The 26,918-nt window shown below is 43.0% G+C and overlaps 7 protein-coding genes across 10 annotated transcripts; 2 read left to right on the top strand and 5 right to left on the bottom strand.

Annotated features, from left to right (window-relative positions):
• Positions 1-5,447: 5,447 nt before the first annotated feature.
• RB195_010108 (uncharacterized protein) lies at positions 5,448-15,959 on the top strand (the record flags this gene model as incomplete). 2 transcript variants are annotated; one of them, XM_064190960.1, is made up of 7 exons in its annotated part: positions 5,481-5,669; positions 9,377-9,503; positions 12,088-12,164; positions 13,570-13,728; positions 15,160-15,292; positions 15,346-15,462; positions 15,847-15,959. In XM_064190960.1, the coding sequence occupies 7 exons, from the start codon at positions 5,481-5,483 to the stop codon at positions 15,957-15,959; spliced, it is 915 nt and encodes a 304-aa protein (XP_064048543.1). The 2 variants fall into 2 exon arrangements, with proteins under 2 accessions (XP_013302262.2, XP_064048543.1); XM_013446808.2 differs by lacking the exon at positions 15,847-15,959 and having other exon boundaries at positions 5,448-5,669; positions 15,346-15,500.
• On the bottom strand, positions 5,489-6,149 carry RB195_010109 (uncharacterized protein; the record flags this gene model as incomplete). Its single annotated transcript, XM_064190961.1, has 3 exons — positions 5,489-5,535; positions 5,747-5,849; positions 6,009-6,149. The coding sequence occupies 3 exons, from the start codon at positions 6,147-6,149 to the stop codon at positions 5,489-5,491; spliced, it is 291 nt and encodes a 96-aa protein (XP_064048544.1).
• On the bottom strand, positions 6,317-6,863 carry RB195_010110 (uncharacterized protein; the record flags this gene model as incomplete). Its single annotated transcript, XM_064190962.1, has 3 exons — positions 6,317-6,466; positions 6,540-6,660; positions 6,721-6,863. The coding sequence occupies 3 exons, from the start codon at positions 6,861-6,863 to the stop codon at positions 6,317-6,319; spliced, it is 414 nt and encodes a 137-aa protein (XP_064048545.1).
• A 23-nt stretch (positions 15,960-15,982) lies between the features above and the next one.
• Positions 15,983-16,828, bottom strand: RB195_010111 (uncharacterized protein; the record flags this gene model as incomplete). Its single annotated transcript, XM_064190963.1, has 1 exon — positions 15,983-16,828. The coding sequence occupies one exon, from the start codon at positions 16,826-16,828 to the stop codon at positions 15,983-15,985; it is 846 nt and encodes a 281-aa protein (XP_064048546.1).
• On the bottom strand, positions 16,291-18,502 carry RB195_010112 (uncharacterized protein; the record flags this gene model as incomplete). Of its 2 annotated transcripts, XM_064190965.1 has the most annotated exons (5): positions 16,291-16,314; positions 16,355-16,876; positions 16,966-17,092; positions 17,151-18,208; positions 18,338-18,502. In XM_064190965.1, the coding sequence occupies 5 exons, from the start codon at positions 18,500-18,502 to the stop codon at positions 16,291-16,293; spliced, it is 1,896 nt and encodes a 631-aa protein (XP_064048547.1). The 2 variants fall into 2 exon arrangements, with proteins under 2 accessions (XP_064048547.1, XP_064048548.1); XM_064190964.1 differs by lacking the exons at positions 16,291-16,314; positions 16,355-16,876 and having other exon boundaries at positions 17,024-18,208.
• Positions 18,503-18,609: 107 nt separating this feature from the next.
• On the bottom strand, positions 18,610-18,885 carry RB195_010113 (uncharacterized protein; the record flags this gene model as incomplete). Its single annotated transcript, XM_064190966.1, has 1 exon — positions 18,610-18,885. The coding sequence occupies one exon, from the start codon at positions 18,883-18,885 to the stop codon at positions 18,610-18,612; it is 276 nt and encodes a 91-aa protein (XP_064048549.1).
• Positions 18,886-20,841: 1,956 nt separating this feature from the next.
• On the top strand, positions 20,842-25,816 carry RB195_010114 (uncharacterized protein; the record flags this gene model as incomplete). 2 transcript variants are annotated; one of them, XM_064190967.1, is made up of 14 exons in its annotated part: positions 20,842-20,920; positions 21,004-21,109; positions 21,222-21,380; positions 21,481-21,559; positions 21,703-21,800; positions 21,865-21,958; positions 22,021-22,176; positions 22,262-22,312; positions 22,376-22,480; positions 22,580-22,640; positions 23,197-23,330; positions 23,732-23,847; positions 25,598-25,681; positions 25,750-25,816. In XM_064190967.1, 14 exons carry the CDS (start codon positions 20,842-20,844, stop codon positions 25,814-25,816), a joined length of 1,389 nt encoding a protein of 462 aa, XP_064048550.1. The 2 variants fall into 2 exon arrangements, with proteins under 2 accessions (XP_064048550.1, XP_013302261.2); XM_013446807.2 differs by lacking the exons at positions 20,842-20,920; positions 21,004-21,109 and having other exon boundaries at positions 21,229-21,380.
• Positions 25,817-26,918: the final 1,102 nt, after the last annotated feature.

A 26,918-nucleotide genomic window follows, 5' to 3' on the forward strand; every position in this document is an offset into this window, starting at 1 on the left:
AAAGTCGCGATCCATACGATGCCGCGAGATTTACGATAATCTCAACTCGATGCGTAGTAGAGATTGGACACGTGGGCAGAAATATATTTGGAACACGGCGGAAGTATGCATACTTGGAATTCTTGTGCACTCGTAAGATTTACCGGTTTTCCTACATGGGATCCTAAAAAGTCTCGTTAGAAGCTAACCAAATGGCAACAATTCTAGTAACTAACTACAGCCTGATATGCAGATTCCACAGTGCGTCTGGAGGTTAGCTAGTCACGTAGTTGAGCAATTTTTACTTGCACCTCTTTGAACCTTACTTGAGAAAATCACTCAACCTTATCGGTTCGTAGTATTTCAAGTTATACGGAATCTCCTTCTCCTTTAAAATGATAATTCTGCTGGGTATTAGTCTCTGTGAAGAGCGGACATCCTGAACAGGATTGTCCCATTTATCCTGTGGAAGAGATTCATTGCCTCATTGCCACTTTCCCTAACTACAAGATTTCAACAGCGTAAGCATAAATTCATTTCACCCGGCACCAGAGGACCCTTAAATTGTGCTTAGAATGGGATCTCATGAACCCTGCTCTGCGGAGTTGTTTGAGTTGCTTTTTCGCAGAGAATGGTGAACGGTTTTGTTCATCTGATGGATGGAAATGCTAATTGTGTTGTCCAGTTTACGTGATTTGTAATTTCGACCAAACAACCTCGCTTTTTGAATGCCTCGATTATCAGCGCTTGCATTGTGTGCCCGGACGTCACTTCATTCTCTTGATTTTTACCAATGAATGATAACCATCTTTGAGATATCCATAAACCTCAATGAAAAGAATAACTCAGCTAAGCTTTATATTATTTTTTAAATGAATGTTCTAAGAAAAAAGTGCAGGGAATATAAGCATAGCTTAAAAATGTCCTGATCATGTTAATAATTAATGTTAATTTTTATTCATCTAAATTGCTCAGTAAATTTCCTTTGCAAAATGTAGAAGGGGTAGGGAGTTAATTTTGGCCGGAGCCTACATTCATCTCTCGTGATTAGGACAAACGCCTTAAAAAGCAAGCAGTGACTTCATTTATGAAATATAAGTAATGACTCCGCCCTAGTGCTGACCAAACCTTTTATCCCTCCGGGGTCGATAAATTGGTACCAGACTTGTCTGGGAGGAAAAAAAACACTGATTTGACACATCGGCTAGCCACCGCAGATCATTCATTGTATAGGCCAGTTCCACTTTCGTAAGGCTCAGACGATTCTTAATTGAAGTGAACGTGGGGGCGCATCCCAAGCGGATTGATTAACGCCAGAAACTTTATCCTTTATCTTCAAATGATGACTGTCCTATATATCACGAGTTCAAAGTCTGAGATGGAAGCTATTTTATCTGGATGCCGCATTATTAACCTGCGACGGTGCCTGGAACTTCGCCAAACAGGCGGTAGATCTGTTTTTTAGACGAAATGAAATCATCTCCAGTTGTAATGCAGCTACAACACAGAATGATGAAACACTTCGCTTTTTCTAATCTAATGTGAAGGTGAACATTAATAATGACCGAAGGTAACCCATAGCAAGTGGGTTCACGTCCTGTAAACTGATGAGGTTTGAGGTTTCGTGGTCTTTTAGTTGGACCTATGAGTTGAAAAAATGATGCACTAGCTACTTTGGATCCACAGCAGAATGCTCGCAAAATACGGCTGTTGCCGACTGAGATACTGTAAACCATTCGAAGACACCACAACATTGTGAACCTGAAACATTTCAGCTGGTTTGATAGCAGCATCAAAGCGGTTTTTCGATGGGAGAAAATAGTAAGCCATCTATTTTTTGGGGGTAACAGCAGTTTTATCTGATATGTTCCTGAAACATCTAGTGCTGAAAAATTGCCACTTTTGTAACAGAGTATCTCCAGCTTCTTTAAGAACTAATTATTATGCTAGAATGTATTATTGTGTTTTTTTTTTGGAAAAACACTCCCCTTCTTGGCTAATGTGGCCGAAAACATCTTGAGATAGGAAATTGTCTGCTATTTTGTTCCAATTCGGCTGGACAAAAAGAGAAAGCAGCTGTTAGAACCACAATGTGCTACCTACATGGTTGTTTGAAAGTGAAGCACACATACGTGTCCTGCCTTGCTTCTTTTGTAGTTGTTGAGATGCTGTGAACCGAGTTCACTGGGCAGGGCACAAGGGAACCCCGCAGAAAAGACGATAGGAAGGGCGTTCATTGTCATAATTCAAGCAAAACATCACAAATGCTGGTTTCTTCTCCAGACAGCGAGCACATCTTCAGCTCGAAATGCAAAATGAAAGAAGTTATGAGAAACAAGATTAAAACAATGGTCAATTTCATCTCTTGCGTAAACGAACCACTTACGGTCTTCTATTCTAAGGCTCCCGAGAGGAAAGAGGAGACTGAATTACGATGGTAGTTGGAGAAGGCTTGTATGATCTCAATTTTTCTAATTTTGGAGCTGCTGGCATCACTTGTGCAGTTATTTCCCACGCTGGAAACGCACGTGGCGCCCACCCACCACATAAATTGAATCGCTGAACGATTTTGGACAAAAATCGATATCAACCAGAACTGCTTCTCCTAGTTAACCTCAACGTTTCTCAGAAATTGCGTTCAAATTTGAATTTTACAATATGTGGCAGTTATATCCGTTTAAAGTTACCCCGAAGGAGGCTCCACCGACTTCAACCTCGGGTGTGCTCCTGCCCTACGGCCTCTCATCGAGCTAATTTAGCATCGAGACTGTGTGTAAAAGGTAAAAATATGTGAATGTAAGGAAGTGGAAATATGCGAAGATCCAGTGAATGAAGGGGCTCGGATGGGTAATGAACGCGAAAATGCATCGCGTAAGTTACTTAGGCGTAGACATAAGGCGAACAAGCAGCCACGAGAACCGAGAACACACAGTTGGCGTAAACCAGAGAGACGAACTCTCCGGAGTTATTTGCTTAAAAATAATTTTCTTTTAATTTTTTAAAATTCTTTGTGCAATCGTCTAAGGATAGAATTACTTGATCTCAAGCAAAGTTCCTTAAGATTAGTTTGGCGTTTTTTCTCGCTCCTCATGTGCCTCAGTGATCTTGAACCGCAAGGATTAAATTTCTGTGCCATTTTGGTGTAGTTGTGCACAGTTAGCATCCCTTATGCTTGCATTACCAAGGAATCCTTTTTCCAATTCCATGCTTTCTTCTGGTACTCAAGCATCTCCGCAATAACTTCGCTTTGTAAGAACTGGGTTTTGGCCCCACTTCTCGTGCAATTTCGCATGGCCACCGTTATTCTAGTGTGGATTTTGGAACTTCACTACGGCTACGATTACGAAAGCCGTTACCATATACAGTTAAGCGAACAAATGAAAGAGAAATCTCGCCCCTCTAAACGAAAAAAAAACGAACGATAGGTACTGCTGGAACTACTCGAAAAGGATGGGTAAAGGGTGCTTGGGGGAAGGAGGAGAGACACTCAACCGTACGCTTATTGGGTTTTATTGTAAGTTAACGTTACTAAGGGAAAAAGTAAGAACGAGCTTCTAGGAATAATCGCACGGTAGGGTGCGCTTTGTGGGAAGGAGCCAGCGTAACCTTTTGGGAAGGAAGTCACCCTAATATAAAACGTATTTTACGTATAAATGACGTACGATATAAACCCGATAAAATGAAATTATGGAATTCTCAGCTGAGTAGAATTTGCGTTCATTACAAGCTTTTGATGAAGAAGTGTCAGTTCATCCGGTGCAAATGCAATGTAAAAGTGCAACTGTAGTCAGGGTCAAAACGATCTGAAGCTGATGCAGTCGCTTTAAACGGTAGTTGCGATTGAGATTATCCTCGCTAACTCCACTTTTCTCTGAGGTACGAGTTGAGCTAGTGATGGTCCACTTTGACCGCACCTAATCTTTTTGCTTCAAGCGCAGCTGCACCGGCTTTCAGATCGTTTTGACCTTTTTGCGTAGCACAATGATGTGAAATGGTTGATGCTGCTTGAATCCACTGTTGGTGCGTTGGCTTCTTCCTGGAGTAAAATAGTTTTGCAGAAAGCTTTCGCTCGCTGCTTTTACCTTAGGTAATATAACGAGGACATCAAGTTAAACTATTTAGCCGCAGAGTTTTCCCTCGACTGCCAATATTAACACAGTCGTCACTTCTGACCACTCTGACCACAAGAGCATCGGATCTACAATGTTTGGGGCTCTGTTTGGCATCTCATGCATTCTTTTCATTTCCATATTCCTACTTCTTCACTTCTAATCAAGAGTATCGTTGTTCCTTGCGGGAAAATTATAGTTATCTGCCCATGTGCATGTGAAAGGTAGAGTCGGATGAAAACGATATGAAGTACCCAGGAGGAGTGTCACACAGGAGGTTTTTGACCGCTCGCAAGCCTGCGAAGACTGCGTTGCTCCGGTCTCTTCAGGTCTGCTTGGACGTTTGCCAGATCTTGTGAAGTAACGTCACTCGGATCGATACTGACCACAACTTTTTTGGTTTCTTTCATTCTTTTTGCTTTTCTTCCTTATTTCATCGTCTGTTAAGCTTCTTTCTCCGTAATTTTGTTATGTTTGCTTGTTTTGTTTTTTGTTCATATCTTGCTTTTGAAATTTGGTTCGAAATTGTACTTATTTTCATGTTAATGTTTTTTTTTTGTTCGTAAAGAAGGAAGGGTAAGTGAAGGGGCAAAAAAAAAGAACATTAAAATAGAAATAAATACAATTTTGAACTAAATGTTAGAAGCAGACACAATATAGATCTATATAACGAAGTCAAATATAGCAAACAGAGCAAAAATACGAAAAAAAAAGATTTAAAAGACGGAGAAATCAGAAGAAAAGGAAAAAGAATGAACACAAACAAAAAATTGCGGCTAATATTGGTCCGCATGACGTCATTTGGCAAAATTTGGCAAACTCCCAAAACGGACAGCTCGCAGGCCGTTTACGAGCGGTCGGAAACAGCGTTGCTCCGCGCGACCGCTTGTGTAGGTGCACCGTGCTTCATGTCGTTCTCATCCGACTATACAATGTGCGCTTTACTTTATCAATTGGACGCTTCGTAGGTCTATTTAGAACAAATCAATTTGTCCTGAATTTCTTGCTAAAATTCCGAATAGTACATAAACACTTACAACATTATTCATTTATTCTCAGGGAGAATAAATAACGTAGTTAGCCTCTAAGTCCAGGATCTTGAGGCACACTTTCACAAACTATAGCGAGTTCAAACCGACCTGACTTGTAGTTCAATTGCCCAAGAGGTTGCGTTCACAGTGGGACTCTTGAGCCAACCGTATGATATGTGATAAAGACTTCTCTACGGTGCTGCAAAATACTTGGAGAACAGCCTCATATTTCTTGTTCTTATCATATCCAGTGATTCCGCCTTGATTAGTCGATCACTAGTGCTCTAAACGAAGATTTGTATGTAGCAATGATTTTCTGACACATTAAATGCAGGAGTTTTCGAAGGCGCGAAAGGGGTGGATGAGCGCTCAGGCGAGTTCCTCTTCGACTCCCGAGGCCCCTGCTCCAGTGGCCCCTGCAGGGACCACTTTACCTGCGTCCAATGGAATAGCTGTTCCGGTATCCTCTCAGGGGACTCAGCACGCAAACGGAACACTACAGACGAGACCTGTCACGAATGGGATTGATAGATTTTCCTTCGTAAGAAAAGTAAGTGCTTCTTTATTTTGAACTTGTATGACTATAGACACAGCAGGTTTTAGACAGGTTTTTTAGAAATGACTTACTTGACCTAATCGGTGGGCTGATGTCATCGCCTGAGGCGATTACCCACATCTTCGCCGAGGTGTACCGTCCTTTACCATAGCTCTGCCCAACTTTCTTGATCTTCTGCGAGGACTTACACAGAATCAATTTATTCGCCGCTATTCCATATTCTGCGAAACCTTACGGCTCGCCTGAACTGCCTATCCAAGCCGAGTGTCCTTAGATCCTCTTTCACTACCTCAGTCCACAACTTCAGTTTTCGGCCAGGTGGCGCCAGCACACCACATCAATTTCCGCGTAAAGATCTTGGCATGCCTTCGGCCAAAAGTAGCCAAGCAGCCGTCTAAGCAGCTTCCTTTCTATGCAGTCGACTTTCGCCATCATTGTAGATGGTGCTGCCCAAACCTTCGTTCCGTACGTCATGATTGGGCGAACTGTGGATAGGTAGACTTGCAGCTTGACTTCATGGTGATGGGGTCGACCACAGGCATTTGTTGAGGAGGTGAATACAGAAACGGCTCTAGCGGATCTTTGCTAAATATCCTTTTCGTAGTTGCCGTTGTCTTTAGCATACAGCCCAGGGACAGAACTCATCGACGAGTTCGATCAGTTGTGCGTCCACCCCGATTCCTCTTCGAGGTCTTGAAGAGATCCACATCCGTTTCTCGAGATCGGTCAAGGGGCGTCCTGATGATGCTGGAAAGATATCGATAAGACACTGGTCGACTGTTCTTCGCATACTGTAATCGATGGCGAAATTGAATAGGAAAGGTCCTGCCACCGCCCCTTGTCTTACTCCAGTTACCTTCAAACTTCAAACGGTGTTGTACATCCGGCTGGTGTTCGAACTGCAGCAGTTGTTCGTTGATTCATGTCATCAAGCAAACGAACGAACTTTCCTGTACTCCATCGGCGCGGAGCTCGTTGAGAAGGCCTTAATGAGGAAAAAGCATCTTCAAAATCCAGAAACGCTAATTGTATTGACTTCGAATACCGCTGCCAGATTTCGACCGATGACGAAGAACACCTGGTCAATCGTAGATCGGCCAGGATGAAAGCTAGCTTGTCGTTGCACGTTGTTTCTTCGCGATGTTCAATGAGTCGGTCCAAAATAATCCGCTGCAATACTTTCCACATAACACGCAGCAAAAAGATTCCTCGATAATTCTTAGGACCCGCGACGGAAAACTTCTTGTGGAGTGGATTCATGATAGCTTCTTGATGTGATTTAAGTTTATTTTAATTTTTTTTATTTAAGTCCATTAAGTCAGGTATCGCTTTGTCTATCCGTATTGAACGGGTGATCTTTGTCATCTCACAAATCTCAGACGGAGGGAGATATTTCGGCATTTCTGCGTTAATACCGTCTTCTCCACCAAGTTTTCCATTCTTCATTTTTTGAACACAGACCAGAACCTCCGAATCGGTCGGTGGCTCCTAGTTAACCGCATATGTCGGTCTATTAACGTGCCCGAGTGCAGGAACTGGCGGCGCTTGCCGGTTCCACAAGGTCTTGAAGTGATCCCTCCAAATTGGAAGGGTTCCTTCACTGACAGCCACTCCATTGGCAGTGTTAAGAACTGGAGAACAGCTTTTCATTTTGCCGCTATACTTAACGTTAACACATAAGCTTTCCGCGGGTTCTTGTCCTCCAACGTCTTTTCACACTCCTTCGCTCTTGACGTCCACTCGTTATCGCGGCTTTGTTCCAGTTGACGACGCAATTTCCTTCTCAAACGTCTTTACTGGTCAAAATCGTCAGTACTGCGGCCGGCGCGGCACATTACATTTGGATTTCGTGATTTTAGGATGACAGCACCTTTTTGCAATGTATGGGAATCTTTCGCCATATAACAGTGCAGGTTATATAGCTCGTACGTTCCCAATGCGTACACTCGAACGCCTGATTGTGTTTAGTTAAAGAAGGGCCACCACGTACAGGTAGCAATCAGACTCGTATACACAGCCAAAAATAATGTTATATTATTTTTAGAAGTATTATAATAATAAAGGAAATCTCTGCTCGTCCAGGTAAACTACTTCAGAAGAGCAGCGTATCTGGAAAGAGTTGTTTATATTCGAAGACAAGGGAATGCGTAGAACTTTTTTTCTCCATCTAACACAATCACTGAATCAAAGGATCTCGCTGATTTCCACCATTCAGCAACCACAATATTATCTGTTATTTAGTCAGTAATATAAAAGATAGCCTTTTTGGTTCTCCATCTTTGATCCAAAAGTAGCGAACTCAGGATTTAGGAGCCTGAACTTAGAACACTATCCTCGATTGCGTGATAATTGCATAACAGAAGAGCAAATACATGCATTTCTCCCATTATTTGTGGAGTGATGTAATCGCAAATTCTTTCGAGTACTTGGACATTCAAACTTACTCAAATATTCAACGCGATTCACAAAAATATAAAAGTGAAGAGGACTAAAGAGGATGCCTCGCTAGAAGAATGACACATTCCTATAAGTATTGAACATGAATGGAGAAATTGTGTTCTAGGATAGTAAAAGACTCATACAGTTATTCGCGAGCAAAATTCGTTCGAATGCGTTGATGAAACATATTTTCCATTCGAAATGATTGAAATATAGCTTATGTGCTAGAAGCTGTTACATTCGCTCTTCGCCGAATACTTTGATTTTCTTGATATTTCTAATAAACTATATTGCATAATTTAATGGAGTTTTTCTTCCAAGCGCGGAACAATAGAGTTCCTCGAAAAAAAAGCGCTCCCTGCTATCAAAAGTGCACGAAGATCTTTTCGACATGGAAGATTCTCTTCTCATGGATGTGGGACCACTTTCAAAGTAGTTTTCAGTCAGTTGTTACAGAGATGAAACGTACCTAAGGTTTACGACTTCTCAACCCAACCACAATAATGAAAATGAGTCTGTCCAATCCTAACAGCCCAGTAACTACAGCCATAGACTTTTGAGAGGCATCTTGTTGATTAGGCGAAAAGTTGCTATTGGTGAGCTATGACGCCTTGAAAGATTAGGAAATCATATTAAGGATAGTGTTTTTGGGCGATCTAGGGATACGGCTCCGCAAGGATTTACTCCGGAGCATATCTTGTAATCAGCTTTAACATCAGAGCTTCCAGACCACAAGAAGATGGCGTATTTTCATGTTGTGTGACATTTTAAAAAATCAGACAAGTTGCTATATGGATACGCCAAGCAGAAAAAAGATCATTTCATTGTTTGCCGTTGTTAGTTGTGCAACTTAAGCTATTATATTTTAGCTTTAACAAGAGTTCTTGAGCGTTGATGTTGAAAACTAGATGTAGAAAAAATTTTGCGGTTACTCAATGGTTAGTTATTCTGTTTGTTTGATTGCTTCTTTTGGTTCGTCCCATAATTAATGCGGTATTCTATATGTCCTTAAGTTTCAAAGATTTGAATAAGCAGAACTTTTTTTGAATCTAAGACATCCTACCGGTCATTTCTTTTTGAACAATCCCCTCCGATGTTTCTGGCGGATGTCCAGTGCCCCTCTTCCAAAACTCGCTTATCCGTGACGAAGAAAACTTGTCTGGTACTGAGATGCCTCTATGAAAAATGATCTGATTTATTTGTGGGATTATCCAATAGGTGGACAAGTTGTGGGGAAGGTTATTTATCTGATATTGTTACAGCTCCTACGGAGGCAGAATCGCGTGCACAACACGTACGAAGCGCAGACAGAGTTTTTGCAGAAGTTCGGACATGGAAACGCTAGCAGCGAACCAGCACCTACACAGCCGGAACCATCGGCTGCCGAGGGTGAACTATTTGACATTCAGTATGGGCTTTCACCTGCACAGCGTAATTTCACCAGTTGTCACAATCTTGTAATGGTATAAACGATAGAGGATGAAGTATTGTATTAATCATTCCGCTTGGGATGCACCAGCACGTTCACTTCAATTCAGAATCAGTTGAGGTTTAAAACGCGTGTCTAGCCTACACAACGACCTGCGAAGCTAGCCAATGATTAAGTCAGTGTTTTCATCTTCCCAGACAGGTCTGACACCAATTTATAGTATTCAGCTATGAAAGGATTGGTTGGTACTAGGGCGGGTTTGAACCTCCTATCGATCGTACAGAAACAGCGGAATACTCACCGACTTCGCTACACCTGCCCCTTATGATGGTATACCATGGTATAGTGGTATAACAGTCAGGACAAAACACACAGCGATTGTTGCCGTTGCGTAAGCGATTGCGCGCCAGTCCCAGAACGCGATAAAATGGGTGAGACGGGCTCCACGTTGAATTGATATGCTGAGGAGCAGGAGTATCACACAATAACTGCAAAAAAGTAAGAGTAGATGTAGGTTATGAAGTCTTTCATTAATGCTTAGATTTCTAAAAAAAAGGACGAAGAGAGCGTTGTTACAAAAAAAAACAAATTTAATTTCGGAAAAGTGCCACTACTTTTAATTTTTATTGATCAGTGAAGTATACATATATACTAGTCTGAACGTCCGGCTAAAGCCGAAATTCAGTCAGTTCTACACCTGGAAGCATTCAAACTTCGGCTTCAAACACTCCTTACCAATATATTATAGACAAAATTTGAAAGCATTACTCAAAATATGAGTTTTCCTCTTGTCTCGGCCCCAACAGTTATGAAGGAATGAAGTTTTGGCGTCACAACACACACACCCACACACACACACACACACACACACACACACACACACACACACACACACACACACACACACACACACACACACACACACACACACACACACACACACACACACACACACACACACACACACACACACACACACACACACACACACACACACACACACACACACACACACACACACACACACACACACACACACACACACAAACCAAAACACACAAACACACACACACACACACACACACACACACACACACACACACACACACACGCCAGAAAGCTACAAAATGGGGTGCGATGGCGTCGAATTCCTGTGTCGTGGTGTAGAAGTATCGCAGGGTAACTTCTTGTGCATGTCGCAAAAGGCAAATGGGAAGTTGCAAACGTTTCTCCTCCGTCCTTCAGAAAGTGGGAACACGAATGCTAACTGCTGTTTATGTAGTAACAAACTGTTTACATGATCTGATGTGGAAGGCTATCTTTACCAGTACGATAATGTTGTTCTCGTCATTTTGAGTCAAACCATCATTCTGTGATAACTGTTGGAAGAAATCAGGAAGAAAACCCATACTTCGAGAAATGCTCTCAAAATGTATTTGTATTATATCGTGGTATCTTAGGAGCGTTTGGAACTAAAGTTTGAATATTTTCCAAATGTGGAACTAACCCGTTTAGAAAGAAAAATACGAAATCTCTCGCCTTTATTTGTTATTTAAAAAAAGGAGCAAGAAAGCGTTGTTTGAATAACACAAATTTAATTTGACAGAAAATGTCACTATTATTAATTTTCATTGATCAGTGAAGGGGAGCGAAGCGAACACTACACAAATTCTGAAGTCCGGCTTTAGTCGGACGTTCAGACTGGTATATATATATATATATATATATACATATATATGTATATATACATATATGTGTATATACATATATATGTATATATACATATATATGTACATATATATATACATATATATGTATATATACATATATATGTATATATATACATATATATGTATATATATACATACATATGTATATATATATATATACTTCACTGATCAATATATATGTATATATATAGAGAGAGAAACACACACATTCTTTCATAAAGCAGATGAATCAGCAAAAGCAGACTGATGAATTCACCAAGCAAAGGACAGAAAGTGGACAGAAGTAATGAAGTTTTTACACGGTTTCAGTTCAGCAGTGCAATGGATGTAGGGAGTTGTTTTGTCAGATAAATTAGTTAGGCTGATGCTTTCTATCTATAGTTCCTGAATGAGTAGAGAATGTTTCGAAATTTTGCTACGACACCTGCAAACTGACCTATGAACAATGCTTGCTGCCGAAGAAAACACAACATCCACAGTTATGGTGGTCAGTACTTTTGAATCTGCATTATTTTCGTAAAGGCTAGTGTAAGATGCCGTACAGAATACGGTCATTAATACAAAACTAAAGTGAAAGTGGTACTTCACTCAATAAAGTTAAATTTAAACACTGGCTTGATACATCGGCTAGCCCTCGCAACTCATTGTAAGGTTGCACGCCCGTTCATGAACTTCAAACGATTCCTGCATTGAAGTCGAACACGTAGCGCATTCTAAAGAGATTGACTACCGCCGTGCACTTCGTCTACTTCGATGAAAGCAAATGGAGAAAAGTGCCAACGGATTTTTTTTCAAAATAATGCCGTAGTTCCAGAGTCGACTGCTGGAAACTTGCTGAAGACATGGACTATTGATGCTTCACAAGATCGCTACTACTATTGGACTATCGTCGTTGGTCGTTCGCATATTTTTAATTTTTACAAGAATTCAAGAAAAGACGAAGTAAACAAGCTTCAGATTCGATTGTTCTTAAAATAATATGAATAGGGTAGTGGTTAAAGGCTTCCATACCATCGGAAATCCATACCACCCCACGAATCTGGGGTGATATGGATTTCTGATGGCCGAAGACTACACGGGGTCGTAGATTGCAGAAACGGGTGGAATCTCGCTCATTTCTTCCTAATTCCCGTAAAAACGGCCTGGAAGATACGGGGCGAGCACGCTGACGCGCTCCAATTGAAATTCGAAGGACTCGTCGTAGAAAGCGTCCCGGAACGCTCGACTTTCTATTGGAGCGCGTCACTCCTGTGCTCGTCCGCATCTTCCGGGCCGTTTTTTTACGGGGATTAGGAAGAAATGAGCGAGATCCTGCCCGTTTCTGCAATCTACGACCCCGTGTGGTCTTTGGCCATGGGAAATCCATACCATTTCAGATTTGTGAGGTGATGCCTTTAAGGAAAAGCAGAATCCTGATGAGCTTATGAGCATACCACGTAATTGACGATACTTGGATCTTTCCACGAAGATATAGGATTAGAGATATAGATTACGAGTATGAGACAACGCTCAATTACCGTAATCGTCCTGAAAACGGCGTGGGAAACGACGTTCGTTTGAAGGCATCAGCCCACGAATCTGGGGTGGTGCGAGTTTCAGGTGGGTGATGCCTATACGGGGTCGTAGATTATGGGGAAGAAGGTGATTCCGTCCATCTCTTCTTAATTGCCTTAAAAAAAATGGTCCGGAAGATGCGGCTTCGGGCGTTCTGAGGCGTCATTTTCTACAACGAGTTCGATTGGAGCGCGCCAGCCTTGTGCACGCTCCGCATCCTCCGGCAGTTTTTTACGGCAATTAGGAAGAAATGGACGGAATTACCTTCCTCTTCATAATCAACGACCCCGTACATACATAACCCACCTAAAACCCGCGCCACCCCAGATTCTGTTCGAACCTTCCTGCGAGGGACCTCATAGCGCGTCAAAGCACCTGCAACGAGCGGGCGAATTTCAGTGAAGTTCCCTGAGCAGTTCCTATTCAAGCGATTGTGGGTGTGGCGCGTTATAAGGTGTCTCGTAGGGGATGCGAACACGAAGACTGTTTCCTAGTGGGACGTAAGCGCCAGTACGCTAACATTCTTAATCTACCCTTCCAAGTCGATCTTTCCGTGGGAAAATCCCAAGATCGTCAATTCCGTTGCATACTGCCTTTGACAAAAAGTCCTAGAGGCCATCTAGTAAGTTTGCTAATGGAGTTTACGCATTCTAATTCTTTGTCTAACAGTATGTATCACTGGGTTCCATGGTCCAAACTCCTGGTTACTAGAAAATTAAAAAACACACATTGTTCGTTGAAGGTTTCGATGGCTTTTGTCTACAATCTCCTATTCGTGATAGCTCGGCAAGTGTTCGTGGACCTAATCGGACCCACTGGTGTTCCCGTTTGCATGCAATCAACAACATTTTACGCGAATACGACAAAGGAATGCAGCGATGATCAGTTAATGAATATGGTGGTGAGAGATGACATAATTTGAGTATACTGTGAAACTTCCCCACAAGTTGTGTCTCCTATAGGAGTTCTTCTCTAAAGTCATGAGGTTTCAACAACGGCTCTAAACACTACATTTTTTTTTGCTACGTGTCCGTACTATGTCTCATAGAAGAACTGAGAAGAACTCATAGAAGATCATTAGAAAGCTGAACTGCTGTTGTGGCGTCCAGTTTCATTTGTGGTAGTTTGTATCATTTTTTTTCATGAGAGAATGAATTTCAAGGCAGCGTACCATTGAAATGACGCATCCTGGAAATGGGATCTCACCAGAAATAGATAGAGATAGAGGTGTGGTTCACGAATGTGAGCGCGATTATGCTCAGTTCCGCCTACTAATACAAAAAAGGTGTAGGAAGCAGCAATCTGCTCGTTGCTCTTTTTTGTCGTGAATTCTATTCGTCAAAACTTGACTAGGATGTGTTTCACATGGCGGACCGTTTATGACACAAAATTTGCAGTATTTTTTTAACAGAAAGGAGAATTTGAGAAGATATGCGAACAAACCATCGATAAGCGGTCCTGAATTAAATTGATTGGATTGATTAGTTAATAATTTGGAAGACTCATTTGAGGATTCTATGCTTTCAAATTTCATTTCTTCATGTTTCTCAGCGTTACGCTAGAGTGCAGCGAAAAAATTGGGGTGGTGGGTCTGAACCGTTCCAGCAGCGTTTTGGTCATACCTCTCTCTGTAAGCAACAGTTCATTCGTAGCATTTGTAGCAGAGTCAAAACGACATCAAGCACGATGCAGTTGCGTAAAGCGTGCTCGAAGCGGCGCAGTGGAGATGGCGATTGGAATCGAGGTGGGACCATGGCGAACTACAGCGTGAATGGTGGTAGCAGGGATCCTTCCTAACCGCTGTGGTCAACCGTACCGCTTACGCAATTGCACGTACTTCGTGTCGTTAGCGAGCGACTACAGTATATACGACTATGTGCCATCCACATACTCGTACAGTATAAAAAAAGCTTCTCAGGTCAATTTTCTTCTCTCTGCAGTATGTACGAGTATGTGGGTGCTAAATTAACCAAATCATCCTAAGAAGCAGAATGGGGAGCGTTTGTTCCTAAGATTTACATTAGAACGTGTCATCCTCACAGAAGCACCGGTTTCCTCACCGGTCCATTCATTGGTTTTACTTGAATAGGTTGCTGAGGAGAGCTCATTGATTTTCGACCGCTCGCTGGTTATGCGGTACTTGCACAGTTGTGGCGCTTTTTCACATACTTCGTAGGAACACAGTTTATAATATACTCTATACTTGCGCACAAAAGCACCAACGTCGTCAGTTCCATGACACGCTCCCTTTAAAAAAAGCTTCTCAGGTCAATCTTCTTCTCTCTACAGAGAGTAATCAGTGGAGTGTAGAGCACCGAGCCTAGCTGTTCAGGTGATGCCGTCGATTGAACCATATTCTGACCTCGGTTGGTCACATTGGTGGTGGACTCGTCTCCTTTGGGCAGTGCTTGACCTCATTATGGACTCCATCTATTGGCTCGATATGTTTGTACGGACGCGAACGGGTGAGAAGTTAGCCTTCGACATTGTGTGCAGAAGTTCAAATAGGCTATTTAAGGATTCCTCGAGCAAGGTCTCGTTGTGAAGGACATCGACAAAATCAGGAAAAAGTACTTTGAGAGTAAACAATTTAAGTACGATGTGATTAGTGTTATCCCCGCCGACTATATCTTAGGTAAGGTTACCGCTACTCTGTTATTTTTTGCCCGATGATCAGGAACGGCTAGATAACCTAGATTTTGTTGTCCATCGACTCACACGTATAAGAAGGTGGTTTCGACGTTTTTTTTCTTTGTTATGAAGGAGCGAATACCTTTATACATGACTTTTTCGCGTCTCCTATATTTTTAATGTTATGTGTTACGAACATGGTGTGGCACAGTTACTAAGAGATTTCAACTTCAAGAGATTTCAAGAGATTTTTGCGACTGTATGGTTGGTCGATGGTTTGAAACCGACGCAGAGCGAAGTAGGTCTTTTATTCTTCCGGGGGCGGTTAGCTGGTACTACATCTGTCCGAGGGGATAACACACCGACGTAATATGTCGTCTGTCCCCAGTAGGTCATCATCTGGATCGTAGACCTCAACGATTCCAAAGTGCAGCGAACGGGTTACCGCATCCAAAGCGGATTGATCACCTTGATCACCTTGATCACCTTGACTCCCGTTGATCTTCGAACTGGTCGAGCGGGCGTCAGTAATTCTTCCATTTGTCCCGATCGCGTGCCAGAGTAGCCCAGTGGTTCCTCCTTTCGCGTGGGACACGAAGAGCATCATATTTTTCTTTCAAGGACTTCGTGAAGAAATCTGACCATCGGGTCGGCGGTCTTCCTGTAGTGCGCTTAATATCGCGGGGAACCCAGTCGCTCACGGCTCTGGTCCAACGGTTGTCATCAAAGCGCATCACGTGTCCGGCCCACCTTATTTTACTTTCCTTGGCAAACGCGGCGGCGTCTCTAATCTTCGATCGCTGACGTAGGAGGGAACTTCGAATCCCGTCCCTCACTTGCGGGATACGGGATACTCCTAGCATCACTCTCTCAATTGCGCGTTCAATGACGCTCACCGCGTTTTCTTCCTGCTTGCGAAATGCCCAGGTTTCCGAAGCATAGGTCAAAGCAGGAAGTACGGTGGTGTTGAAGAGGTGAGCACGGAGCCGGGTGTTCCTGGTCTTCTTCACTACATCCTCGATGCTCTTGTACGCTCCCCAAGCCGCTCGTCTCCTCCTGCCCAGCTCGGGGGTCAGGTCGTTCATCATGTTCAGTTCCCGACCCAGATAAACGTAGCTGGTGCATTCGGATATGTTCGTTCCGTTGAGCGTGAATGGGGCATCCGAGACCCATCCGTTCCGCATGAACATCGTCTTTTGTAGATTCAGCTGAAGACCGATGCATCCACATGTTTCGTCGAATTCGGTCAGCATTCGTTCTGCTTGGCTGATGCTAGGTGTTACCAGTACGATGTCATCAGCAAAGCGCAAATGGTGTAGCTGCCGACCATCAACCTTCACTCCCATGTCGTCCCATTCCAACTTTCGCATTGCGTTCTCGAGGGTGGCTGTGAATATTTTGGGTGAAATTGTATCACCCTGTCGGACCCCCTCTTCACGTCAATGATGATGTTCTTGTAGAATGGCGAAATTCCGGTCGTGAAGTTACTGTACAACTCTCGAAGTACCTTTATGTACTGAGTAGGGACGCCTTGGTTGTCCAAGGCTTCCATGACCGCTTCCGTCTCAACTGAGTCGAAGGCCTTCTTCAAGTCGATGAAGGCGAGACAGAGCGGCATCTTGTACTCGTGATACCTCGATGAGTTTCGAAACAGTGTGAATGTGGTCGATCGTGCTGAATCCTTTTCGAAACCCTGCTTGCTCGCATGGCTGTCCTTCATCCAAGACTTTTTCAATCCTATTAAGGATTACTCTTGTAAAGAGCTTGTAGATGACGGACAGTAGGCAGATTGGGCGATAGTTGCCGATGTCATGTGGATCTCCCTTTTTATACAACAACACGGTCTTGCTGGTCTTCCACTGTTTAGGAACCTTGCATTCCGACAGATAACGTGTAAAGAGCCTCGCCAGGGTGTTGGTGAGTACTGGCGGAAGGCTCTTTAGGTGTTCTGGTCTTATTCTGTCGGGACCGGGTGCCGTACGATTTCTTACCGACATGATAGCATGTCGTATTTCGGACGGGAGAACCTCTGGAATGACTTGTCCATCTTCCCTCAGATGGTGAGGAGGCAAGTGGACATGGCTGTCGAAGAGATCAGAGTAGAAGTCGTAGGTGATTTTCTCCATCCCCCTTCTCGATGCAATGGCTGTTCCGTTTGGGTTCCGGAGAGCAGTCATCCTCGTCTTGCGACTGGCGAAGTCTCGACGGGCATAGCGGATGCTTTTCCCCGCCTCTGCGGCTTCAGCCAGCACTTCTGCTCTTCTCTCTTTAAGGCCTTCCTTTATCGCCTCTCGGCAAAGCCTTGCGAGCTCGGACGTGAGTTCTTGGTTCCCTGCGGCTCGTGCTGCTCCACGCTGGCGTATCAGCTCAAGAGTTTCAAGAGACAGGCGCCTCCTGGTGGTTTTAAAACTCTCAGCCTTCTTCGCGCAGTCGTGAAGGTGTTCGACAAGCCGGTCATATTCCTCGTCGATGTTGTCCATTGCAGAATCTTCCCAAAAGCCGGCCAGCGTAGCGAAGAGATCCCAGTTGATGGTAGTCCTGGGATTTCTCTCTCTGAACTTGGCGGCTTTCTCTGCTCTCCTTGTGAAGGAAAATCTTCCTCGGAGGAGGCGATGGTCCGATCCCGTATAGAACTTTGGTACAACACCGACGTCCGTCAGGCAGAACCTTTTATTGACGATGATGTGGTCTATTTCATTACGGTACCCTCCACCGGGTGACTCCCACGTCCAGCGTAAAGAAGAGGACTTCTGAAATTGCGAGTTCCCATGGATGGTCTTAGTCGTCATGATGAACTCGGCGAGCCTCTCTCTCTAGTCATTCCATTGTAGGCCGTGGGTCCCGATGTGAAGTTCCTCCGGCGTTCTTCTTGGGCCAACCTTAGCGTTGAAATCGCCAACTATGACCTTGTAGAAGGCATGATCTTCTTGGTAGAACTTCTCCAGGTCCATATAGAAAGCTTCGACTTCTTCTTCTTCGTAGCTTGATGTTAGAGCGTAAACGACGAAGATAGTCAAAGCTGGTATTGGGCCACATCTTCTCATCCGCAGACGTCCGATTCGGGTCGTAAGTTGTTCAAAAGAAGATAGTCAAAGCTGGTATTGGGCCACATCTTCTCATCCGCAGACGTCCGATTCGGGTCGTAAGTTGTTCAGAAGAAGATAGTCAAAGCTGGTATTGGGCCACATCTTCTCTTCTTCTTTGCCATACTCGTGTTGACGAGGACGCCAACTCCACCAACACCTCTACTGTCGCATGTTCCTAAGAACAGTTCTTCTCCAGTTTCATATACGGCGTTGAGAGGGTGACGTCGTCTCGTCTCGGTCAGTCCGATGACGTCGTACTTGATCTTCTTGGCTTGCATCATCAGATCTTCGATGGCCGGTTCCGATGCAAGCGTACGTGCGTTATAAGTACAGATCGCCATCCTAGTCCTTTTCCGTTTTGGTAGCCTACATGACTCCTGCAACCCCGTCCTACCTGGCGCTACCGTACCAGGCTTTCCTCCGGAATCAGGAGACTCTTTTCTATTACTGTGTTTTGCTTAAAAATTTTAAAACCCATGGGCAGGTTGCAAGCCTCTAGTCCCATGAGTTTCTGGGAGAACTTTCGTTCTCCCGGTGTGGACATGTGGAGCTTATTTGTTGGAGGCGACTCCAAACCGCCTCCCTTGCACCTCCCAGTCACTTGATTGCAGGCTTTTGGCCGGACCGACGTGCGGGATACAAGGATGTCATGAGTCAGTCCTGGCTCAGCAGAAACAGGGAGTCCATCCCCTGAATCCACCTGCGTCTCTGGGCAAGCGCAAGGTCGCTTTTGGTCCGCGATTAGCTCTCTATCCGCCACCCGGGGACGCGCCACGTAGCCTCGCGACTAACCGGCTGTGATCCCTCTAGTGAGGGAGATCCGTGGAAAGCGGATTGATACGCCAGAAAACTCATCCTTTTATTATAGATGGAATAGAACCCTACTTCTAATTTTTGCGGAACAAGGACGTTCACAACCAAAGATTGAAACATCGTATCTCTTCCGTTCCATCGGAATAGTAAAATTGTTGATTTAAAGAACAACCAGAAAAGCAGAGTATGTCCTAGTGAAGCTGGAATCTGGCATGTAACTCGTCCTTTCCCTTATATTTCGGGTTTTGCCATCTTTTATTGAACAGCATTTTATCAGCAAATCATGAGCAACCGTAGAGTATGTTTAAATTGCAGTCGAAGATTGGCTGATTTTTTAAAATCTCTAAATGATCTAAAAGGGTACAGAATGAGTGGGTTTTGATGGTTAGAATTCTTTGTCTTCTATTTGTCTTTTTCTGAGTTCTTGAAGGGTATTCGTAGGAATTGCTTCATGGATCTGTAAGTCTCATAGAAATTCAGCGTAAATGTACCACGCCACCTAAACTTAAGAACTCCGACAAAGGAAAATGAAACTGCGAAGAAGTTGTTCGACGAAATCCAACTCAACATGTATAGCTCTACATAGAAAGCAAACCTTTCTCAACATTCTCGGTCGTAAATCAATCACAATGTTTGCTGTTAGCCCGGTTACATTAAACAAAAAACGAAATCAATCGTTATTTCCACTGGAACAAAAACTTGCACCACCAACTAATGTGGATAGCGTTCCTGATTTTTTCTGATCATCGTGAAGAGTTGAAAATTGTGAAATCACGAAAAAATGCATATCAAGATCTGCAGAACTTCGACGGTGTATGGACTGCTTGCTCCACACGAATCTTCCGTCAAAATCATATTTTCTCCGTCTCGAGGGAATGGAGAGGAGATGTTTTTTCGTAGAAAACAGAATATACACTCTTAAAGAGTAGAAATAATTAAAACTTAAAAATTAACTTAAGGATCATTGTATAGGCCAACATGCGTTCCAAAACATGAACAAATACAAGTTCCAGTAAAACGCGTTGGCGCATCCAAGGCGGATTAACACGCCAGAGAACAATGTTAAAAGTGACATTCGGAAATCCCTTCGACTTTTTTCAAATGAACGTGGTAGAGTTAGACCTTCATTCAGCACTTTTAAGGCAGCTCTTTCACTTTTTTGCATCAACGCTTCTCTTATTGGCTTCTGAACATGTGTCGCCTTTTCAGTGTTGTTCCTCCTCTCCTCCTCACAAAGAGAGAGAAATTGAAAAAAGAACTCCCAGAGAAGAACACAGTTCCAAACGCTCAATAGATTATTCATGTACACCATCTTGTGTGGTGTACTTAGAATGATCCGTTGCGTATGCTGAAGAACTCCACAGCGAAAACTTGGCGCAATATTTTTGAAGAAGCGGTTGTTTATAGAACGTGCGAGAAGTGGCAGAAGCATTCTCCATTTTCTTGAGGGAAAGTTTTCTTGTAATAGCTTGCGGCATAGAACCATGCAACATGCATTTTTTACTATATATCTTCCTCACAAGAATCGATTCTTGTTCAAGCACTATTTGCTTTGGTCGACTGGTACGCCCCTAAAGTTTTTTCTCGGTGATTTTGTGGAATCTATTTCGATGGTAGATGTTCAGTATGACCAAGGGGATTTGCAGGATGGCCATGGCCTATACCGTGGTTCCGACCGTTTCCCGTGGTGCGGCTGAATCGGTTGTTTCGGCTGGATAGGGTGCGTGACTGCATCGAACGAACGGAAACCAGGTACAACAGAATGTTTTCTAAGCGTCTAAATGCTTTGGACGCACCGCCCACTGCACTGCATCAAAAATTTGGCAGAAACAGTTAAAACCGATTAAAAATTCCGTCATTGCAGGAGTTCGATGCCGAATGCCTTCCGAGTGCTTTGTGTCGTATGGTACATAATAGTTATCATACACTGGAACGCTTGTTTCTACTTCTGGATATCGGAAATGATTGGCCTAGGATCTGATGGATGGGTGTATGGACCTCTGAACAAACAAAGCTTGCCTGAGTGAGTTCGAATCTTTCTTCTTCTTTGTTAAGTTATTGATCAAGAAAATCAATTGGGTGGAGAATGGATGTGCAGGAATTATGGGTTTGTTATTTTTCAGAAATGTCAAGGATACACTTCTTCGTCGTTATATCTACAGCTTTTATTGGTCTACACTGATTCTGACTACAATTGGAGAGGTGAGCTCATTTTCCGAGGGGGTCATCGGTCATCACATTGTGGAGGAAACAAGAAACTTGTAATAAGTGGTAGGAAATTTTTCGATAGCAAATCTTGCTTCAAATACTCTTCTACTGCTTTCACTGCATAGAATTTGACTCAGGTTCCTGGACCCGTTCTAAATGTAGAATATTTGTTCGTGACGTTGGACCTTATGTGCGGCGTTCTTATTTTCGCTACCATCGTCGGTAACGTCGGAAGGTAATCGTAGTTCTACGGTTCTAATCGACAAGCCGATGGTGAAATGAATTAATCTGAATTATAGCATGATATCCAATATGAGCGCTGCTCGAACAGAATTCCAGAACAAAATGGATGGCATAAAGCAGTACATGGAACTGCGCCGAGTTAGTAAACAGGTGAATTCGCACTGAATTTCCACATTCCGTCCTCATTTCAATCCTCAGTCCTCCATTTGTAGCTGGAAACAAGAGTGATAAAGTGGTTTGACTACCTTTGGGCAAACAAGCAGTCGTTGAGTGACCAGCAGGTCTTGAAAGTGCTTCCGGACAAGCTGCAGGCTGAAATCGCTATGCAAGTGCACTTTGAAACCCTAAGGAAGGTTCGCATCTTCCAGGTGGGTGCAGGTTTCCTTTCTGGCTTCTTTCATCTGGAGATGAATAAATTGTATGATTGCTGAGAAGAAGAGCGTCTCATTCTAGGATTGCGAAGCTGGACTTTTGGCCGAGTTGGTGCTCAAGCTACAGCTTCAAGTAAGTAGGCTAATTAGCGTTAGTCTGGGGACACAAATGAACGAAAATTACTGAAAATTCCAGGTATTTTCTCCTGGAGATTACATCTGCCGAAAAGGAGATATTGGAAGAGAAATGTACATAGTTAAAAGAGGCAAGTTGCAAGTTGTTGGCGATGATGGGCAGAAGGTGGGATTTTTACTGCTAGTGAAATGATTATCGACAATAAATAAAAACGCACACTTTTCTTTGCAAAGCATTCTTTCATTTGTTCTGATCTTTTTCCAGGTTTTCGCAACACTGCAGGAAGGTGCTGTTTTTGGAGAGCTGAGTATTCTGAACATTGCAGGTCTGTCGTCACACATTTGTGCATTCTTTCACTGAACTTTTCACATTATTTGGAAATTTAAAATAAGTTGGAATTTTCACGATTTTAAGGCGAATAAATTTTCTGGTTACACATTCATACGCACTTTATTCGCTTATGTAATGCAATCGAAAGTGTGCAGAATGGCAAATAGCAGCAAAAAAGCGTTGTGAGGTCAAAAAGACTAGATTTGTGGTATAATTTGAAGTACTGGTGCTGTGGGGCACGACGCCTCCGTCTCGGGATTTTGACAAGACCGTGAATGTGCTACGGGGGCCAAGTGCTGAATGGTTGTAGCCCTACAGCTGCCATCTTACAGGTGTCACGACATATCGGACAAAGTTCTATCGTCCCAGATAGTGAAACAGCTCTGTTATGGTTAAAGTCGACCAAATAAAACTATTCAAACTCGTCTGCAATCAACGCGTAAAAATAAATAATGAAAATAAATAATGAATAGGTTGTTTTCTCTTTGAAGACAAAACTTAGTGTTCTGATAAAATGCTGAATAGTTTTGACGAAAAAACAACGTGTTCAGGAAGCAAAAACGGCAACCGCAGAACAGCTAACGTCCGCTCTGTTGGTTATACTGACTTATTTGTGCTCAATAAAAACGACCTGTGGAACGCACTGAGAGAGTATCCAGACGCTAGAAAGTTGCTTTTGGCAAAGGTGGGGCTTGAAATTTTTTGTTGTATAGATTTTGTGGGTAGAATGCATAAGAGAGTTGCATCTATTCTATAGCAATTTTCCTATTTCATAAAAAGGTGGGGCGGGTGTAGCGCTGTCGGTAAGAGGTTCCGCTTCCTGCACGATTGATAGGAGGTTCGAATCCGCCCTAGTGCTCACCAGGCCTTTCGTCCCTCCCAGGTGGATAAATTTGTGGCAGACCTGTCTGGGAGGATAGAAACACTGACTTGACACATCGGCTAGCCACCGCAAGTCATTGTATAGGCCAGTTACACGTTCGTGAACCTCAAACGACTCTGAATTGAAGCGAACGTGGGAGCGCATCCCAAGCGGATTGATTAACGCCAGAAACTTTATTCTTCATCCTTCATTTCTTATTTGAGGGCCGAGAGTTGTTGAAAAAGGATAACCTTCTGGATGAAAACGCGCCGGAGGAGCAACAGACCGTCGAAGAATTAGCCGAGCAGCTCACCAATTCTGTCAAAGTCCTACAAACGAGGTCAGCATTTTCTTGAATGATTTCAGAAACGAGAAAGGGACTCATGATTGGTGTGAACCTTCCAGAAACCGTCTGTGCCCAAACATCTGTGCACACAAAAACTTGTGTGCGTCTCTGCCCGCTTTCTGCATCACTGCTTAGAAAAATGTGTTAGAAATGGATCCGTGCAGCCAGCGTAAAATTAGTTATGTGGATCACGTTGGATATCTTGAATTTTTTTGCTGCTTGAATTAAAAAGAGGCCGGTTCCATCGCGGAAGGGGCCGCTGTTTTCCAATAAGGTGGGCTACGTCTGGTGTTTTGCAAAGAAAACATTTTTCTAGATGTATCACTTCAATTCGCGGGGAGTGGAGATGCTTTCTTGTCTCCAATTTTTTCACGTGGCAATCATTTTTCTGCTGGAGCTAAGATCTACATTGAATTGCCGCGCCACCAGCCTTGTTTGATGCACAAAAATCGTACGGTTTTACTCGGTCTGGTTTAAAAAAGCCGTAATTTCGTTACTTGAAATATCACGCATTAACCCGTTTACAAAAGTTGTTAAACAAAAACAACTTTCTCTCGGTTTCATTTTTAGAACATGAAGTATTTTTAAACTTCTGTTGTTAACTCTTTGATGGGATTGTATAAGTAGTCAAGAGGAGGGGGGGTTATAAATAGATAAAGTTTGGATTTCAATATAAAACGAGTTTTGAGTTTTTAGATAATCATCACAAATCTTTAACAAAAGAGTCTAAGATTTCTTTTTTTTTCTTGAGAGTTCCTGACGCTGATAATTTCTGTGTATTTTTTTACATCCCAAACTGAACGTCAGGCTAAAGTCGGAGTTCAGACTTCTTGTGGTGCTCGCTTCGCTCGCACTCAATGATCAATAAAAATTAAAAGTAGTGGTACTTTCTGTCGAATTAAATTTGGACTGTTTCCAACAACGCTTTTTTGTTTTTTTTAATGACAAATTTAAGCATTGATGAAAGATTTCATAGTTTTTCGTCAGTTCTATAATTGGATAATATTCAAACTTGATTTTACACATGTATTCCTCTTAAATTGTTAGCTACCTTTCAAGCAGCCATTTGCACGCGTGTTTCGTATAAAGAAAGGGTCTGACCAACCCGATGACGGAAGGAAATGCGCGGGAAATAGACATGCGGGGACCACGTAGGGGTGAAGAGCAGTTCTCACAGACATGAAACGATTCACTGTTCCCCATTTACTATACTTTTTGACAAATTCATTAATAGTTATTGCACAGTAGTACCGCACCGCTGCGCACCAAATCGAAGCCCTAAGACCCATCTCAGCCAATTACCAATTCTAGCGCGACGCGATAATCCGATGGCATGGGACCCCTTCCACGCCATTTTATTGATTTCTAACGCAGAAGCACTAATCCGAAGTCGTGGAGCCCGGGTACCACATTTTACAGCTTTCTTGCGCCTATGCGCCAGTCGGATGCAAATCTATGAAATGGGGTGTGACCTGTCTTTCCCCCCCATTTTATAGATTTCTGCCGGAGACGCAGTTGGACCCGTTTCATTGCTCTCTGGAATTCCGTGAATGATACTCACGTTACAGAGTAAACCCGTTGTTATATAACATGATTTTGAGCTTGCGTAAATGCTACGGGGATCGAAAATACTGCGAACAGACTTTGGATGGATACTGGGAGGTTGGAGATGCTTCTTAAACTGCTCTGTCAACAAAATGAACTGACAGGAAAGCTTTCGTTGAATGCATAACATTTCTTGAAGGATGGCTCGCTTAATTGCCGAACACACGAGCACTGAGACAAAACTCAATAGCCGTATTGAGTTCCTGGAGAAACAACTGCGCAGGTAATAAATCACTAGTTCCTTCGTTAGATTCCTTCGTTAGTAGAATTTCTGACGAGAGTTATTTTAAGATACAAAACTGCAGTTAGAAGACAGAAAAGCTTGCAAGTACATTCAATGAGCCAAGATGATTCGTAAATCTGTGCTCTCTTTTTCCAGTCGGAGTAGATTAGACGGTCAAACTGTGATTTTCTTCCTCTTTCCAATGCACCTATCTTTTCTTGGTAGTTTTCAACGTATGCCGCTCTTGTCCGCCCCTTCAAACTTCTCCATGATGATGTCAACACGGGTCCCATAGTCGACTAATAATTGCAGAGAGGATAGTCTTCCCAACATGGTGCTTCGAACGCTTTGACGTTCTGCTTTAGTATGGTAAGATTGTACGCATAGAGAGATATTAAGCCCACAATCCTCATTTCTGTTCCATCGCGCATTTGTAGAACTCGCACTTGTGCTCATTTCGTTTTCGGATAGAATTTACCTTCGCGTCACCTAGAACCAAAAACGTTAGATCAGACATTGCTTGCTGGTTTTCCTTTGCTCATTGTTATTAATCTCTCTTAAAGATACATTGTCAGACTACGTAGACGATCTGTAGATGAACCTCGCTCACAGTTGTTTCCTCACTTGTAATTAAATAAAAAGATTTCTATGTTCGTTGTTGTTTGTTTTGCTTTGTTTGTTCGTAGAAATTTTGTTTCTGGCACCTTGAAACATTTCAGCTAGAAGAGAGTATAGAGTGAGGTTGGACTGATGACGTTTATAATGTTCTCCGAAGGTTCCTGTGCGGTATTTTATGCATGGTAATCTGCCTTTCCATGAGTGGATGTAGCGCAGTTGGTAAAAGGTTCCGTTGTGAGTGCATGGTCGACTCATGGTTCGGAACCGCCCAAGTGTCAACCAAGCGTGTTCATCTTCCAGAGCCGACAAATTGGCACCAGACTGGTCTGGGGGAATAGAAACATCAACTTGATACGCCGATTTGCTCCAGTAAGTGATTGCATAGGCTAAATACGCAATCGTAAATCTGAGGCGATTCTGAAATAAAGGGAACGCGTTGGCGCATCCCAAGCGCTAGACAGTTCGTTCTTCACCATTTGATCTACTTCTAGAAATAGTTGATTATCGCACTTATATCGCTTGATTAGAAAACGTTACATGTATTTCTAAACTGTCTGAGCAGTGCAACAAATTCCATGGTAAGATCCGTTTCTGAAAGATGTTTGTGCTCGGATCACGT

Source organism: Necator americanus, chromosome III (assembly GCF_031761385.1).
Source record: "Necator americanus strain Aroian chromosome III, whole genome shotgun sequence".
Lineage (NCBI taxonomy): Eukaryota > Metazoa > Nematoda > Chromadorea > Rhabditida > Ancylostomatidae > Necator > Necator americanus.